This window comes from Pagrus pagrus, assembly GCF_965226575.1.
Source record: "Pagrus pagrus genome assembly, chromosome: 14".
Lineage (NCBI taxonomy): Eukaryota > Metazoa > Chordata > Actinopteri > Spariformes > Sparidae > Pagrus > Pagrus pagrus.
The window spans coordinates 13,304,602-13,321,908 of NC_140198.1; the positions used below are offsets into that span (position 1 = coordinate 13,304,602).

General features: G+C 39.8%; 1 protein-coding gene across 1 annotated transcript in view; it reads right to left on the bottom strand.

The window, feature by feature from the left end:
* Nucleotides 1-218: 218 nt before the first annotated feature.
* Nucleotides 219-17,307, bottom strand: part of LOC311269769 (replication protein A 70 kDa DNA-binding subunit-like) — a 44,002-nt gene continuing 26,913 nt past the window's right edge. The window contains exons 14-17 of the mRNA XM_084374165.1: nucleotides 10,663-10,839; nucleotides 10,420-10,527; nucleotides 10,103-10,189; nucleotides 219-942 (exon numbers count right to left, since the gene is read on the bottom strand). Of these exons, the coding sequence (XP_084230291.1) occupies nucleotides 841-942; nucleotides 10,103-10,189; nucleotides 10,420-10,527; nucleotides 10,663-10,839 (474 nt within the window). The 3' untranslated portion in view covers nucleotides 219-840. The remainder of the gene's footprint in view (nucleotides 943-10,102; nucleotides 10,190-10,419; nucleotides 10,528-10,662; nucleotides 10,840-17,307) is intronic.

The window sequence follows — 17,307 nt, forward strand, 5'->3', positions numbered from 1 at the left end:
CCAGGAGGGACGATATGGCCTAGAATTATTTAACATTATATTACGTTTTTCAGCACTTCTCTGCAGTCTATAACAATGATTCCCAATAATATAATCACTTTTACATGAGATGAATCAGGATAAGCCGACAAATGGATACAATTTTTTTAGGTTTTTGCTAAAAATCAATTGTCTAATATGAGATGATGATCTCTAACTGTGATAAAGACAAACACTGCTTTCATCTTGATGTCTTTTTAATCACTTTGAGTGACATTTTTTTGGGAAGCACAGCACACCAAATATTTACTGTTTTTTTTTTTAACTCGAACAAAGAACAGAAGACAGTGAGAACAGTGAAAACAGCACTCCCATGCATTTTGGCCACAAATTTAAAACGAAACAAAGAAAATTAAAAGAATCATCTACGTCTTGCTCAACTAACAATGAGCATCACCAACACAGATTTTAGACCAGAGATGAGTCACAGGCGTAAACAACAGACAACACTGTGATTTTAAGCATGTATATGATACAGGAAAAAAAAAAAAAAGAGCAGCTCTAAAACTTTTATACGTAATGAAAGAGTCAAACCTCTTTGTTAAAATGTCATTAAATTAAAAGGTTAAAGCCATTTCCATTGCATTTCCTCGGTTTCACAACAGGCCTGGTGAAGGAAGTGAGCAACTAAATATCAGTCTTTTGTCTGGCTGCCATTTGATCAGATGAATCACTGGCCGCCCCTCTGCTGCCTCAGTCAGATATGCTGTTATCTCACTGCTGGAAAAAGTCGGACACCAGTCAGAGACCAGCGGAAGACATTTTTAATCACCAGGCGGTCAATCATGACCGGGAGCAAGTTCATCTGGCCAATTTTCGGATGTTACTGAGGAGTCTCCTGCTGTACTCCCTGTGGTCCACTGGTTGGACTTCGATTACGGTTACCTTCACTCGACTCTCATCCTGAGGAGGGAAGGAAAATCTTGAGTTAAGTGCAGCAATATCTGGTAAAGAGACATTTCTAACCTGCATGATCAGCATCACTCAAGAAAATCAAATGTTTGACGAGAATGTAGTGACTGAAACCAACACATGAGAATAGGTTTAAGTAGCAACCACCAGAACTTACTTTTACTTGGTATTCATAGAGTTTTCTAGATATTGAAGTTACAATTTCTAGATTTCTGGTGAAATGTAGTGGGCCACCAAAGCCAACACACAAGGCGGCTTTCATGGAGGGCGCAAGTCCAAAAATTAATTAAAATTAGGATTATGTTGTTGATAATAAGAGGAGAATAGTGGTATATACCCAAAAATCAAGCATGAGTACCACAACATCCAAAGCCATCTGTCACTACAATCTCAGATGTGACTTTTTAGTTACTTTTAGGCTGGTCAAGCATTAGCGAAAATGCTAACGTGACATTTAAGCTGTGCTTGGCTTCGAATCGATTTGTAAAAGACAATCGGAGGACTAATTCAGAGCCATAAAACCAGTTAAACTATGCTACGCGGGCATGTTAAGAGCTGCCAAAGGTGCTTGCTCATAACTTAATTGTTAATAGTATAACGATGCCATTATACCCCTTTCTCTGATGTCGTAATTTCATACGACTTGACTTGTGACTTGTACGACCTGTGCAATGACTTGACCTGTGCAATGACTTGACCTGTATTGCCCGACTTATACCAGAAGTCTGTGGTCTGATGGTGGAAGCAGGTTCTGCAGTACTGAGCTGTCTATCTGCTGCTGGCTGGACTTTGTTGCCAGCTGACAAGCCTTCCTGTTGATCAGTGATCCCAATTTCTTTTAAACTACAGCACACCTTTCAAGATGTTTTCTTATGAGAGGAGAGAGCAAGGTCGGACTACACTGCCAGGTAAGTCCTTGTCTTTTCATTCATTCACACCAGAAATAAGAAGGCCATCTTGCACAGATATAATGAGATTTGAAATACCACAGTGAATGCACTATACACAACAATGTACTGTATCAATCAATCTCCCATTTCTCCACATTTCACAGTACAGTCTAATTTCAGTTCTTTTGGTTATCTCAAACTCTCTTTGAGCTATTTTTACAGGGAAAAATCTTCCCATCGATCGCTCTGTCTTTGCTATCTTTGACTGAATGTGATTTGCGGGAGAAACGGAGGGTGAAATGTGGAATTTTCTACCTCTAAAAGTCTACAAAAGCAAGATGTTAAATCTGTGTTTATGTTTGCTTTAATAAACAAGAAAAACAGTGATACAATTGTGTTTTACTTGGGACTCATTGGTGGAATTTAAAAGATAATGCAGATTTCCTATGCCACATACTTCAACGCTTGACACATTTCACATTAAATATGATCAAATGATGCGGTGGTTTCTCATGAAGACGTAAAGCCAAAATCTCATTTCTATTATAATCACGGTCTCTATATAAGAAGGTTTAATCCAGAGACTTCATTAATCAATTAGCAATTCAGCAGGCGTAACCAGCATCAAGGATTTAACATTTGCCCATTATCTCTTTTGATTCAACATCTCTATTAGTATTTTCAATTTGCATCTACCTGAGGATAGCAGGCAAATTAAACAACACGGGGGGCCGTCGGGACAAAGGTGCCACTTCACAAAAGGTGACAACTTATTTAGAAAATAATGGTCTTCCAAAGGACTGGGGAACTGTGAGAAACGAGGCTTATTAATTGAATGTGCGTTCACTAATATTCCAATCACATCAGGAGAAAACAATTACTCCGTGGCCTAACACTCACCCCTATTCTCTAACCCAATTTCAGACGGTGGGGTTCTTCCCTGAGGAATTAAACAGCACAACTCCTGGATGTTGACACACATTCACACCCAAACACACACCTCTTACTGATGCCACAACCCAAAGTGAATTAATGAGTCACTGTACTGTACCGAACAATAAAATTACATTAAGCCGAGGATCCCTGCTGAGAAATTTGCATAATGAAGCTGTAAATCTGCGATACACAGATGGGTTACATGTGAAGGAGAATTACATTAAATTTACAGCTATACCTTCAGCTTCCAGACATGATAGTGTTGTGGCTCTGTGGTAAGCTATCCCTGACAGCTGGTCTGTTGTATCTCAACAACTATTAAATGGATTGGCACAAATTTTATGCAGAAGTTTGGGGTTTTGGGTTCTGTTAAACATCTGTACACAGCTCCAAGAACCACTAACATGGCCGTAGACTCCTGCGCCTCTTTTCCACAAAGCTCTATGTGTGGATGTGCGTCAACACAATTCAGGAAGTTAGCATAAAAGAATTAGCTAGCTGTGTAACACACAGAGTGCATGCATAATATTAGTGGTTCATATGCTGTTTGATAAAATACTTCACTGGGGAGGCCTGTTCCAGTTTTTGTCTAGATAATGTTCTGTGCACGTATAAAAGAGAGAAAAGTAGCTTATCTCCTATAACGGCGGTGTAGTTACTAACCATCCATCAAGAAATACATGACCTTGCGTTGAACACTTTAGGACCGTCACAAAACAAAACTATGTAGACACGAGATGTCGTTCTTATTACGCACTGTGCATTTCAAAGCAGGGGAGCGCTATATGGTAAAACAAAATATTGCGAATGTTTTGATAGATACTGTGATATGATTCATGATTGATCATTTGTGCATCACAAATTCTTATTTTCACTCCAATAAAAACTTATTCATGATGATGATGTGCCATTTGTTGTGGTCTGTACCAAACAAACATGCTTTCTTACAGCTGGAGAACAAGCACTGTGGGCCAGAAAATCTCTGCAGCACTTCATTATGATGCTGTTAATGTCACACATTTGAACTTTATCAAAAAATTGCAGCTTCTTGCAAATTGAATTTTGCATTTTGCCAAACTGCAATTTAAATAATATTGCGATTTCTATTTATCTTATCAAACCTAAAAGTTAGCACCATTGTTAAATGTGACATTACAGACAAACAGAGAAACAGCCCTTATTACAATATGACAGCCATAATTTCTTAACAACCCTACAAGCTACACTTCTGTCAAGTTAAATTAACATTCCCGTCTCAATAAAAACACAATGAACTTCATCAAAAGTATACTGTATTGGTAATTGTTCATTTATTCACCCACGCTGTCGTAAGCGCTCATTATCATATCCAAGTTAAAGAAGTCAAAGAAGTAATTAGAGCGTTCTCCATCAGCCACATAAGAAGCTTCTCAATCCCTTTTCACATGCTCAGTGACAGTGAAATGACCTGACGGTGATGTTGACGAGGCCTGCTAGGAGTGTTGATTTTTTGAAGATGTAAAGTGAGTGTGTGGCTCTCAACGGCCTGTCTGTTAACATAAGTCAGGAAAGACAGGTCCCCTCTGACATCAATGTATTCACTGAGGCAAAATCTATTAATTCACTACAGACAGACAGTTGCACAGCTATATACACACACGTGTATATAGCTGTGCAGACTTAACACAAACAACCATCCAGCCTGGAATAGATTCACTCTACACTGTATATTGCATTGTCTAGATAATGCATTGTCACTGTTTGGGAATCAGATGCACTTTCCTAAATTCTACTTGCATTCATTACATTAGATTGTCTCTTAAACAAATGCAAAATGTTTAACATTTTATGTGAAAAATGCACTTATCTGTGCTCAGTAAATTCAATCCCTGCCGTCCAAATCTGATCTTCAACATCATTTAAATTCCATTAACTCCACCTGAGACGGAGTGAGGCGGGCCTGAAATCTGCAGCACAAGTGTCTGATTAAATGCACTCTCTCCTGCCTCTGTGGGGCTCCACCTTAATGAAACATGATTTTTACATCATACAGCGTTTTTTGGAAGCTGGTTTGAAGATAAGCTGAGATTGAGCTGCTTTAGGGTGAAAGCCATAAGCAATATCATACAGTAAGCTATCGAAGTGGAAAATGTGACATTTCTATCTTTCTGACAGTATTACTGGTAATTAGTGGTCATTGCTGTGGAGATTTTACATTCCAACATCTAGTTAACCCATTCTTTCTAAATAAAAGTTGCCTAAACATTTGCCTTCCTATGTGGACAAAGATTACAAAACAACTCCATCAAAAGTAAAAACTACCTCTGGAGCTCTGGACACACAGACAACAGCATCGATAAGTGGCCAGTATGTTTCAAAACAGGCGCTTACTGGATCGAACACTGTCTCAATCCCTCTCCCTACCACATCTTTCCAATGCCTGAATTGCGAGGTCTGCCTCCGACAATGTCTTCCTTTCAGAAATTGACAATATATAACAATCAGGTCTCTATCACGTAGGGTTTAGCCAGGTGACCAGATGTGAGAGAAGTAGGCCAGGAACTTGGACTTCCCCCTTTAACTCTCCATTTTCATTTTATTCTATTTGTCCTATTTTGTGTGCACCACAGAGTGCAACATCTTGAAAGTCACCCATCCCAAAATGTGTGCCTTTATCCCAACAAACATCACGTCTCACTCCTCTTTATGATGGTCTGCTTTTCACACCATCTTCAGGTTTGGCTGTTGGGAACAACTTATTATTATTATTATCACTATTATTATTTTATTAACATACACATTTGAATAACATATTGACACATTTTTGTGAAATGACTCATCTTCCTGGTCAAATGTTGCTTTACAAAAAAAAAAAAACAGCACCATGTGCTAATGTTAACAACGCTAGCTCTGCTGCGTCTAAGACAAATGTACACTCTGTTTTTTCGGGCATTGTTAAACCTTTTAGATTAAATAGTGCTTAACTACAGTATGACTGTTTTCTGAGGTTTTTCTTACAGAGTTTTTCCCTACTTGACTGAGACTAGTCAACTAGTCTATCTTTAAACTTCTGCTTAAATTCTTGGAAATATGTATTTATTTTTGTATTTAATAATATATGTTATTTGTATTAATTTGTATAAAGTCATATTTCATAATAATTCCCATTTCTGTGGCATATAAATTAATCATCTAAGTACTGTGTATAACTTTTGAATGTAATTTTTTTTTGTTTTTTGGTCTTCATCTGTTTCCACTTTAAACTGCTTCTTGGATTATTCTAACATGAATTTCCCTTCTGGTGATCAATTAAGTCTCGAATCACTATATCAATAATTAAGTAGGAACATTTATATGAAAATGTTAATTACTTCAACTTTTAACAAATCTTTAAAAACACTTCAGAAAGTCACGTTAAAAAAATCCTAAAAAAAAAAATAATAATCTGAAAATCAAGAGAAGCGCTGCTGCACCACTGCAATCTCCTACTGTGTAACAGTTGTGGTTTAATATCTATAGTTGATAGAAGAGAATACTTTGAGGATTTGAGCGCATTGTGCTTGTTAGTCTAAAAATCTCAGGAGATAATAGTTTATTATCTCCTGTCAGCCCTAAAATAATACAAATTTGTGTTGATATGGAAGAGAAGTTCAAACAGCAACTTTAAAATATGAGCTCAGTTGTTCTTTCTATCGGCTTGTTCCTGTTATGAAAAAAAAGCACATATTTTGTATCTTCATTAATCTCGGTAAGCTCTGACATTTCATTACATTGTTCTATTTTTATGAAAACACCAAGATAGACGCCTGATCTTTTTGTCTAACAAGTCTATGGGAAAGAACTGAGGCTGAGGTAGAAAGGCGCACTGAACGAGTGAATCACAGATCCGTTCTGTGCTCGTCTTTTTGAATCACAAGCTTTGACACAAAAACAGTCGACTTTGACGAACACCCGCTGAAAATAAATTCTGAGCACACTGAGAAGCTTTGTGCAGAGTATGAATCTGCTCAGAGATCATTATCTCTTTCCTGTGAAATACTGAAATGATCAGTCCTACATTGCTCCTGTTGGGCTTCAGATCAAGTCTCGAACCTTCCTACAAAACATAACAAAAATGTGACAATGACTGAATGAATGAATTAACAAGGTACAGAAAAGTTAGAGTCATGATTTTGTAACTAGACGGCGATCTTGCAATTCCCAGAAACGTCAGCAACACCTGTTTAGCATGTTTTTGCTGTTTCGCATACAGTTTAGTATCAACTTTGATTTGGGATCACAGGTGAGTTTTCTTCCTAATTAATTCATAGCTGTAAGTGACTTCCAATTTTTACTGTTAAATTAATTAACACATTAGATATTTGCACAGTTATAGCTGAACGTTTGTCGGGGGTGTAACGCTAAACATCGTCTGTCTCTTTGGCTTATTGTGCCTTGTTATGCAATGCATGAATGTGTTTGTATGTTAAACTGATTCGGTGCATGTACTGTAAAGCTTGTCATATTTCTAACCTGCACGATTTGTTTTTGATGAACCCATGACTCTTTCTGTAATGTAAATTTTGTGCTCCAAACTGGTAAAGCTGTTAAAAGTGAAATCATCATTATGTTGTTTGTTCTGACACTCTTCTGCATTGTGGGCTGCAATGAAAATTGCAGCCTGCAGCATCTGCTAGTGATGGTTTAAAATTAGACTCCAACTATGCATTTGTGTGGAAAAGACTGAATAACAATACCTTCTCTACACTCTCTGTAATCCTTCATTGAAAAAGGCTTTAAATTATTTTCCAGTCTCTGAGAAACGGCTTGTGAACTCTGCATTCCTCGCAGGTTTTCTTGAGGTCAGGACACGGACCGTTCAGAGCTCATCCTACATCTCAATCATTCCACGCAGACTCTTGGTATGTGCCCCAAGTAGCAAATTAGCCTCTGAAAAATGAAGCTAATTAGGCTTAGACAGACAATAGCTAAATGCTAATTAGTGCCTAATTAAAAGAAATGAATCCACAGCTGTATTTGTTTTGTGTTATCCAAAGTGCACTGGCTACATAACAACTCCCTTGTCACTGTGATACTAATTGAAATGATTTTGGATTCATGTTGTGTGACTGACATTGTGTTGTGATTATACTGTACTTTGCGCGTCTTGTTTTGTGGCTTCACGTACTTTGGATAGCAGTTTAGTGAGCTATAATAACTGATGAGGATTTGTTGTTACACATTCACAGATGGCATGTAGCTCATTAAATAAAACAAGGCAATGTATCAACCTTTAATACCAGGAGGTAATATAGACAGTGTATGTTCAGCTCCTTGTACTTTTTTTTATGTTATTTACTATTTGGAAAGCATCGACCTGCCTGAAACCAGCTCATCTTAAAGGTTACTGCTGATAAGTAAATAATTTGTGACAATAAAAACACTAAATCTGTAAACAGAGCTGGATCAAAAAGGAATAGACTCACTTAAAAGTCATTTCCTGCACCTGTGTCACATTGATTTTGCCATGGCCCACCCCGTTTACGAGACTAACGTCAGGTCTATTAACTCCAAAGGGAAAAGTAAGCTTGATCAAAGATTATGAATGTTTCTTTTGCCCCATAGTAACCAAAGTAAATGTTGGACCCATTTTTCACAAGCCACATATCTTCTCATCATTCTGACACAAGTCCGAATCCCAAAACACCCCTTGCCCTTAGCGCTCAGCTCTACCTCTCCATTTTGAGAGTTCACACCTAGGGTTGGATGTCCCGATTCTTGCTGGGATAGAAGGGTAGAGTGATGGGTAAGGTTATAAAAACTCAATGTATTATGTCCTTTTCTTTATAACAAGCATAAAACAATCGCTACTAGTTTGCTGATGTCTCGATAGCCAACTACCTAGCTGGCGTTATTATTATCCCAACATTATTATTTGCTGATTTGTGCATGACAGTCCTGCATTTTAATCTATTTCACAGTTGCATTCCCCAAATTTGAAGGCATATGATGCAAGAAATTTAACTAAAGTCCAGCAGTGAAGTTGCTACAGTTGGTACTGCTCGGGTTGCTAATGTTAGCTTATAAAGCAACGCTAGTGGCCAGTTAATGGATTGATAGTGTGAGGTTGGGAACTAATTGCCAGCGTCCATGCTTTTCTGTCTCCATCAGATAAATGGCAAATAGCCAAATGTGGTAATACCATGATTGCCACAGTAACGCAAGAGAAATCACCACAGCTGAAGACGGCACATTAGAAATGCCCCTTTAATGACAACTGATGACGTATGAGGGTCTTGATGGGTTAGCCCATTTCATACGGGAGATTTTAACCACTATCCCTTCTAACTCTGTTCTGAGGGGCGAGGGGGCACTCAGAAAAATGATTGGAAGAGATAAAAATTGGAGCCTAAAATGGCACTTTTCAGACAGACAGTTAGCTTTATTCTAGCCCTGTCTCTGTCTCAGCAACATAACTTATCATGGATGAGTCATATTATAATAAGTAAGATCTGGAACGAGCATATAAAGAAGGCAAATAAAAACAGGTGGCAAAATAAGGTGCCAACATTCATTTTGTACTAATTCGAGTGTTGGTTTGTTTTGACATGGACAAAAAATAGACCATCAGTAATGTGTGAGTTTTACAAAATGCCTAATTAGGATGGCCCACTTAGGCGATTCACCATTTCATACCATTGGCACAGCTTGTAAGGCGTCATCATTTGTTAAAGACCATCTCTGCTGTAAACTTTGCCATCGCTTCATGTTGCAACCAACATTCTGTATTTGTCACCAGACAACTTGTCAGAGGACAGACAGAGGATTTGCTCCATGGATCTGACACAAACACAATCCCTAAATGCTGCAATTTCCAATTACAATTTCAAACTGAACTGTGGCCATTGTGATATGAAAGACACTTCTTTTACACACTAATACAGACACACTACCACAGCTAAGTTCTACTCACTGTGGCTGGTTCCCACTTTTCTGTTAGATTGTGAAATTGACCCTAAATGAGACCATTTACTGTTTTTACAACAATGCCACTTGCTTGCAATACTGGTTATTTTGAAAGGCCATTTTTCCGGCACCATTATTATAGTTTGGGAGGAATAAAAATGCCTGCTGGTGTATTTGTTCAGAACACTGATAAGACAGCTGTTTGTAACAGACATGCACTAGCCAATCAGGGTCGAGTATTCCTGCGAGGCAGAGATCGCTGAAAGAAATAATATCTCACAGCTTGCGGGACAATGATGAGCGCTATTGTATGTCATTATCCTCTGCTTTTTTATTCCTGGGAAACTAAATTGCATCGCATTGTATCAAATTCCATTGTGCTCCCATTTAGAGCTACTTACATTGTACGTCTCCAGTTTGACTCTGTTTTTAAAGATGTGAGTTGTGAAGTTGGCTTTCTGGAAGACTTCATCAAATGCAGCCTCGTCCTTGGGAACACACACACACACACACACACACACACACACACACATACACACACACACACAAAACAAGATAGATATTAAGTCAGGGCCAGTGGTTTACAGGAAGATGTCTGTTAAAGTTTGTCGTCCTAGAAAAAATGTACAGGCAATTGCCTGGTGTGAACAAACTAGTTTAAAGAGAACTGTGTGTGGTAGTACTGTACATGATATATAGGTTTATGTGCGTGTCTCACTGTTTCTCTTAGCTCTCCCAACGTTTCTGCACTTTGACCCAACAGGACCTCAGCTGTCTCCTGGAAGCATGTCACCCACTGGTTATCCCCGAAGTCTGCCAAGTTGGCCTGAGAGTCAGACAGACAGGGATGAAGGGGGGGGGGGGGAGATTATGTATGTATGAGTGAATGAAAACATTATTTCTCAAAGTCAGCTGCATATGCAACAAATATGCCTTAATGATGTGCACTGTATGCACTTACAGAAAGTAGGAGTCTGTATTTGAAGTTTGGGAAGTCTCTGTTACACTTCTCGCAGCGGTACAGTCCGTCCTGCTGGTCTATCACTTTCTTGTTGCAGTCTGCAGATGGACAGGCCTGGTACAGACAATTCTCCTTTCGAGTGTACACCACTGTCGCTACGCAGTTGAAATAGTCCGCCTGAGAAGAGAGAAGAAAATGGAATGGTGCAATTTGAACATCTTTTTCAATTGTCTTTCCATATTTTTACCTTCACTTATTGACAGGACAGGATTGAGATGTGACAGGAAATGGGATGAGAGACGGGGAGTTGTTCAGCCCTTCCACAATCACTAGTTTACATTCACAGTACTTTTCCACTATTATTCAGAATATGACAATATTCCAGATTTGGTACAGGTCATGTAAACAGCATATTCTGCTTGGATATTCTGGATGAGGCCTCATTTTCCGATCACGACATGCGGGATATGGTGATATTTATCAGGTTCAGGAGCAATCTTTGAATATGTAAACAACGCATTCAGAAACTGCGCCCCTCAATTGGGGCTTTTATGCCCTGTGTGTTGTCATGGATGCAGTGTCAACAGTTCGCAAGGCTGGGGTAGAGATTCATACACAAAAGACATTATGAAAGACTTTGATATCAACAGGTTTTCCAATGTGTGCAAAAATCATTAACGCCGACCTTTTCAAGAAGGTGATGGAATGAATGAAAGAGGAAGGTTGTGTGCGCATGGTTGAATATGTCTGCCATCGGTGGCAAAAGTCTTAATATGATGCAAAATGGCACAAGCAGCTTCAGCAGCTCCACTTTTCCACGTTCTGACGTGATAAACGACGTGATAGGGTACATTAATTAGAGTATGCACAGCTGCATGACAACTGGGATATTAGAGGAATATTCATTTTAATTTGCCATGTCAACAGCTTGGTATGAATATTGTCTTCGTTGGAATAAGTGCAAAAAACAGGCTATTTTGTGCATGTAAATGTAGCCACTATCTAACCTGGAAACCAAGTTACATACTGGAAAAATCTTCCAAAGAAAGAAAGAAAAAGAAAAGACAAATCAGCCTTAAACACTACAATTCAATTATGGACAGTGTTTGCTCTGTATAGACAATGTGAAGGTAGCTGTTCAAATGTCATGCCACCTTAACCAAATCCTGTACAAATGTCTTTCAAGACCATGTCATTAAATGCATCACTTTGGCAACTGGTGCTGCAACAGTGAAATAATTCCTGCTGGAGCTGTGAGAAAAGACAATGCAGCAGAATGATTCAGTGGCTAATTAACATTGGCTCTCAACAGCATAATTCAAGTCAGTAAAACTGTGGTAAATTGAAAGAATACAGAACAACTACTAGACGAAAAGGGAACTGATGACAGGAGTCAGAGCACCAGGGTTAATAGATCATCCAGTTCCCCTGTTTAACTGGCTGCTCTCTCTTTTGAGTGTGTTGGTGCTTGCTGCAGACGTTAAAAGCATGAACATTACTGCAGCTTGTCCTATTGACTGCCTCATAGTTGCCTTGTTTCATTAAAATTTCAGAACATACCCATCTGTTTCCTTTTTTTGGACTTGAGCGAAACTGTGTTACCAAGACATTTTTTTTAGTTGCATTCCTAATGTGAAGAGTTCAGGCCCACACCGCTCATGTAGAGGCATAAGACAGCTTCTCGTTTCAGGCTCTATGTGCAGGGCCACGTGACATATGTATATTGTAAATAAACCAGCCAAAAGCACCTGGGACTACTCTAGTTATGCACTTGCAACAGATAATTGTGTGCTTCTTCACTTAAAGATTCTTATAAGGACATAGTAATTTACATGAAAACAGAGGGCCTTGAACTTGGCACATTTCAAAAACTTATTTTCCTCTTGAAATCAAGTAAAGCTTCAGCAGGTCCTGGTAGAGGTGCCATCTTCCTCTCATTTGATCCTGATGAAGTGGATCCTCTCTTTCCATCTGTACACGTCAGTACATTAACAGGACATAATCAGGTGTGATTTCACAGACTTTAAAAATGCATATTTGTGTGAAAGGAGAGAACAATGCTAAGCATTGCAAAGATAATTTTAAAGGTGCACAATGAATGCACCGGAAGGAGGCATCTCATCAAAGCGTTTGTTATGTAGGAGGCTGCATCTTGGTAGATGAACAAGACGCCAGGTGGCTCAGGCCGTAAGAACACAATGAGTAATCACTAGTCCACAGTACAAGAGTCAAAATCGCACGACGGTGGTCGGGTACAATGAGCGATTCGAAGATGCTTCAAAGTCTTTTTAGATTACGTAAAGGTAATCTAGGTTTCCTGGCCACCATAACACATTTCTAGAGGATTGCAAAAACTCTTACCAAGTATATTTGTCTATATTTCTAGTCAAAAATATCAACAATCAGACAATAACTGAAAAAACCTTGCCTGGTCTTGTGAATCACAGTTAAACCCACTATGGTCAACAGAGCGTGTTACGGTAACAACTGTACGGGCCATGTTCATTCATTCGTGACGACCATATAGCTTCAGGTGATGGGTACTGCAAAAAGATAATGCCAAAATCAATACAGAACACGTGCAGAAATGTTTCCTTACACTGCTGTGATATTGGTCCCATTAAACAGCTCTGAAACTTTAAAACGAAACATTTACTCATCAAACCTTTTGGTGAATAATCTTGGGTTGATGCTCTGTTCTCATCCAAATGGCAGTAGTATTCATTTGGCATTTTCTTGTGTTATCATTACTGGTATTTATAAACTCTGAAGCACACAACAAATGTCATGAAACTAAAGCCCATCAATCAGAAGTGAGGGGGAAAAAAACAACTCAAGAGGCGAGGAGTAGCCAAAGTGCTCCGTCTGGTGCACGCAGTACATCCTTCAACAGTTTAAAGAACGCGAATAAGCTGCTTAGAGTGCAAAGAGAAGCATTAAATAAAATAAAAATAAACTAAGATCAAACTTGGCGTCATCGGTAAAACTGTTGCCAACAAGTCAGTCCAGCTGGTAGATGCATGCTGTTTACACATCTCTATTTGACTTCCAAACAATCTTGGAACAGTTTAAAAAGAGAGCAGAGGGAGTTTGAGAATTCAATGCATAATAGATGTGAGATGAGACGAATCTCTCTCTCTCTCACTCTCTAATACATAAATTGTGCTAATGTACGCACACACACACACACACACACACACACACACACACACACACACACACATAAACAAACACACACAACCAGCACACTGACACACACACATGGCTAACATGCAAGGTTATATGCAAAGACGCAAACTTACACATTTGCAATACAGATACAACGAGCCAAACTTCTTGCAGTTATGAATTTAAATTAAAGTGTACACAGTCAAACAGCATCAAATTAAAATGCAGCAATGTTGCAGTAATTTAAACAGATATTAGCACCTTAAGCGCCAGAACTCACACTGCTAAAATCAACAGCTAAAAAGGAAAGAAATGCTAATTCTGGGGGGAAAAAAGGCTATTCTCTCATCCTGTGGAGGAGCGCAGCGTTCAATTTCCATAAATAAAAATATAAAGAATGCACACAGCCGATGAACTGTGTCTCGTTGGGAAGAGGCACACACGTGTGCGCGCCCGCATGCAAACATACGCACACGTGGATGGAGCACAAAGCGATAAATGTGATACACGAGTGTGAATCCACAGGAAGAAAAAATCCTTTTTCTTTGCTTCACCAGAGGGGATATCTTCTACCAGGAGAGCAGGCCTTAAACAAGATGTTGGAATTACAGCCAGAATTTAAAATGAAATGCTTTAAAATGCATTCTAAACAACAACTACAAGCTAGAGCTGGGCCAGACTCATTACTAATGTTGGCCTAAATGAGTCTATCAAAGAGTCTCTCTAGGACGCTGGCCAAATTCACACACACTGACTGAGCAATGCTCTTCCTTCTTTACACAACCCACACTTTCTGTAAAGTGTTCGGTAAGAGCATTGGAAGTGAAAAGGCCATTGTGGTGTTCTGAGAGCGGTTCATGTCGTCCCTGTGTCCCCGCGACCTCTGCAGATACTGTCAGTCAGACTTAGAGCTCTCTGACACTTTCTTCCCGCTAGCTAACACTGACTCACAGCCTCATAATCTGTCCACCCATCCATCTACCCGGCGTCCATGCCACACAGCAAGAAACCCTCCGAAACACTTACTAAGGAGGTTTTTTTTTTTAATTAGGAGAATTTTTCCCGTTAGCAACAAGAGCCCTCTCCCCGCACAACACTCCACTCCCATGTTTCCGCCCGCATGCATGCCTCATCACATTTTGCAGACTTGGGCAGATTGGAGCGCCGGAAGGCTGGAAGAGGTGAGAAGGCGATGGGTGGGGAAGGTGGTAGCAGGGTGCACGTGGCAGGAAGAACTAGACGCTTTTCTTTGGGGGCTTGTTGAGCGCTCATGATGTTGGCAGATGCTCGGCAGAACGCGAAGACAGAGGTCAGCAGGACTGGGACCATAACAGTTCCATCACGACGAGACCGCTCTAAATGAATCCCCCTGCATTCGTCATCATCTCTCTCCTTCTCCTTCCGTATTCCAGCGTGAACACAGAAGCCTTGGGGCAAAGTCTTAACCTTAAGTACGCTGAGGAGAACCTAGAGGAGATGCATGACTAACGCACAAACAACGCTCACAGACACACTAACACGAAAAATAACATGCGCATGGGCTTACCTATAAATTCACACACACAAACACGCACACACATGCACACACATTCTGAAAATAGTTTTCATTCTTATCACACCGAATCCCTGTGTCACCTTCTGGCACCTAAACGCAATTAAAATTTGTATGTGGAAGGGCAACCAAGTGAAAATCTACTTCACATAATTGACGTGGCTGCACATGCCAACTTTAATGCTCGTCCCAAAATCCCAACACACACACACACACACACACACACACACACACACACACACACACACACACACACACACACACACAGCTACGTTAATTAGAAATGGCTTGTACACTTACATCCCACACATGCACGTACAAAAACACACACAAGCAGATGCACAAACAGAGTCACAGTCACGCACATACATGGAGGCAAACAGGTAGAATGTCAAATTAGGTTCCTTCAAACTATAAGCTAATGATTTGGATTCCATTATCGTTACCGAAGCTGCAGCCTCAGACAAACGTGATAGACAACCTCCTTAAAGCCGTTCAATTACAGAAGCGGTAGGGGGTACGCTGGGCAGAGAGAGAAAAGAAGAGAAGACAAAGAGAAGAAGAGCGCAGAAATAAGAGCTTGAATTATTTACACATTCTCACCTTTCAACTCCTTTTCCCACATCTGCCAGTTTACCGTTCCAATCTGTGTCCTCGTCTCAATCCCCCCTGTCACTTTTCTCTCTTAGTCACCACACTCACTTTTTTTTTTTTTCCTGTGGCCTTGTTCCCTTCTATCCATCAACGCAAGTTTGTGAGTGACGTGAAGTTTAAGTGACTCTGCCTGGCTTTTCTACCCACTCTCCCACGTCCACCATCCGTGCCGCTTTCCTTCCGGTAATGTTATGCCCTATAGGCTTTCTCCACCTCCGACGCATAATTAGAATTTTTTTATTAGAAATGAAACTGATCTCGAAGCTTACTCGTAAGTGGCTTCTAATTAAACGTGAGGGATGAGGGAGACTAGTCGGAGATAAACCTAATTAATTAGGCAGAAAGTTTATGAGTGGAACATACCACTTACATGCACTCTACTTTTAGTCGAAAGCATGATAAGTCTGTGTGATAACACTTCTTAAATTGGCACACGGATCAATTTGAGAGTTTTCACGTGCCCCTCCGACAGCATATGGCAGCTCAATCAGTATTGCTAATATATGTGAGCTCCACTATCGCCCTCCCACAGCTAAAACAAGAGAGGCATGACTCTAATCCATTAAGTCAAAGCGAGGCACAGCCTAGAACTGCTCTATTTACAATGAATAGGAGACTGACTGTGGATTTGTGTTTGTCTAAACGCTTACATTCAAATGAGACTGAGAAGCGGTCAGTTTTAAAAAATCACTAAATCCATTCATCTGTTCACAGAAAATCTTCTGTGATGGCTTTAAATGAGGCCTTCAGTGTAATCTCTATATGGCTAAATGAACGAATCACCATTCAGCTGTTCCGTATCAAGAACCTGTTAACACTCAGTAGCAGGGCTTGTTTTTAGTCTCCCTGTGTGATTTCACAAATTGTTTCCAGAATGTCTTTCGATGGTATGTGTGGCTAGAAAACCATAAGCCATAGTGATGGGGTGGTACGAGCAGGTAGTCAAGCTTTTATTTCTGTTTGCCGTCTGCCAAAAGATACAGAAGTATCCACTATCGTACGACCAGACTAAGGAGCCTCTTGAGGAGCCTCATCCTCCATACTCCACCATGAAAAGTTTTATTTTTTTGACTTAAGGGTGACTCCACCATTTTACACATAACATGTGTGAAAAGGTCTTGGGGAGTACTACTGCATCTTTTCCAGAGGAAGTATTGTAGGTAATATAGGCACCATGTTGAGCATTGCTCTCCTATAACACTGTTGGACTCATCAGCTAGCGTTCCTGGGGTCAAGCACAGAAATCTCACCTTTAAACATACAATCATAAA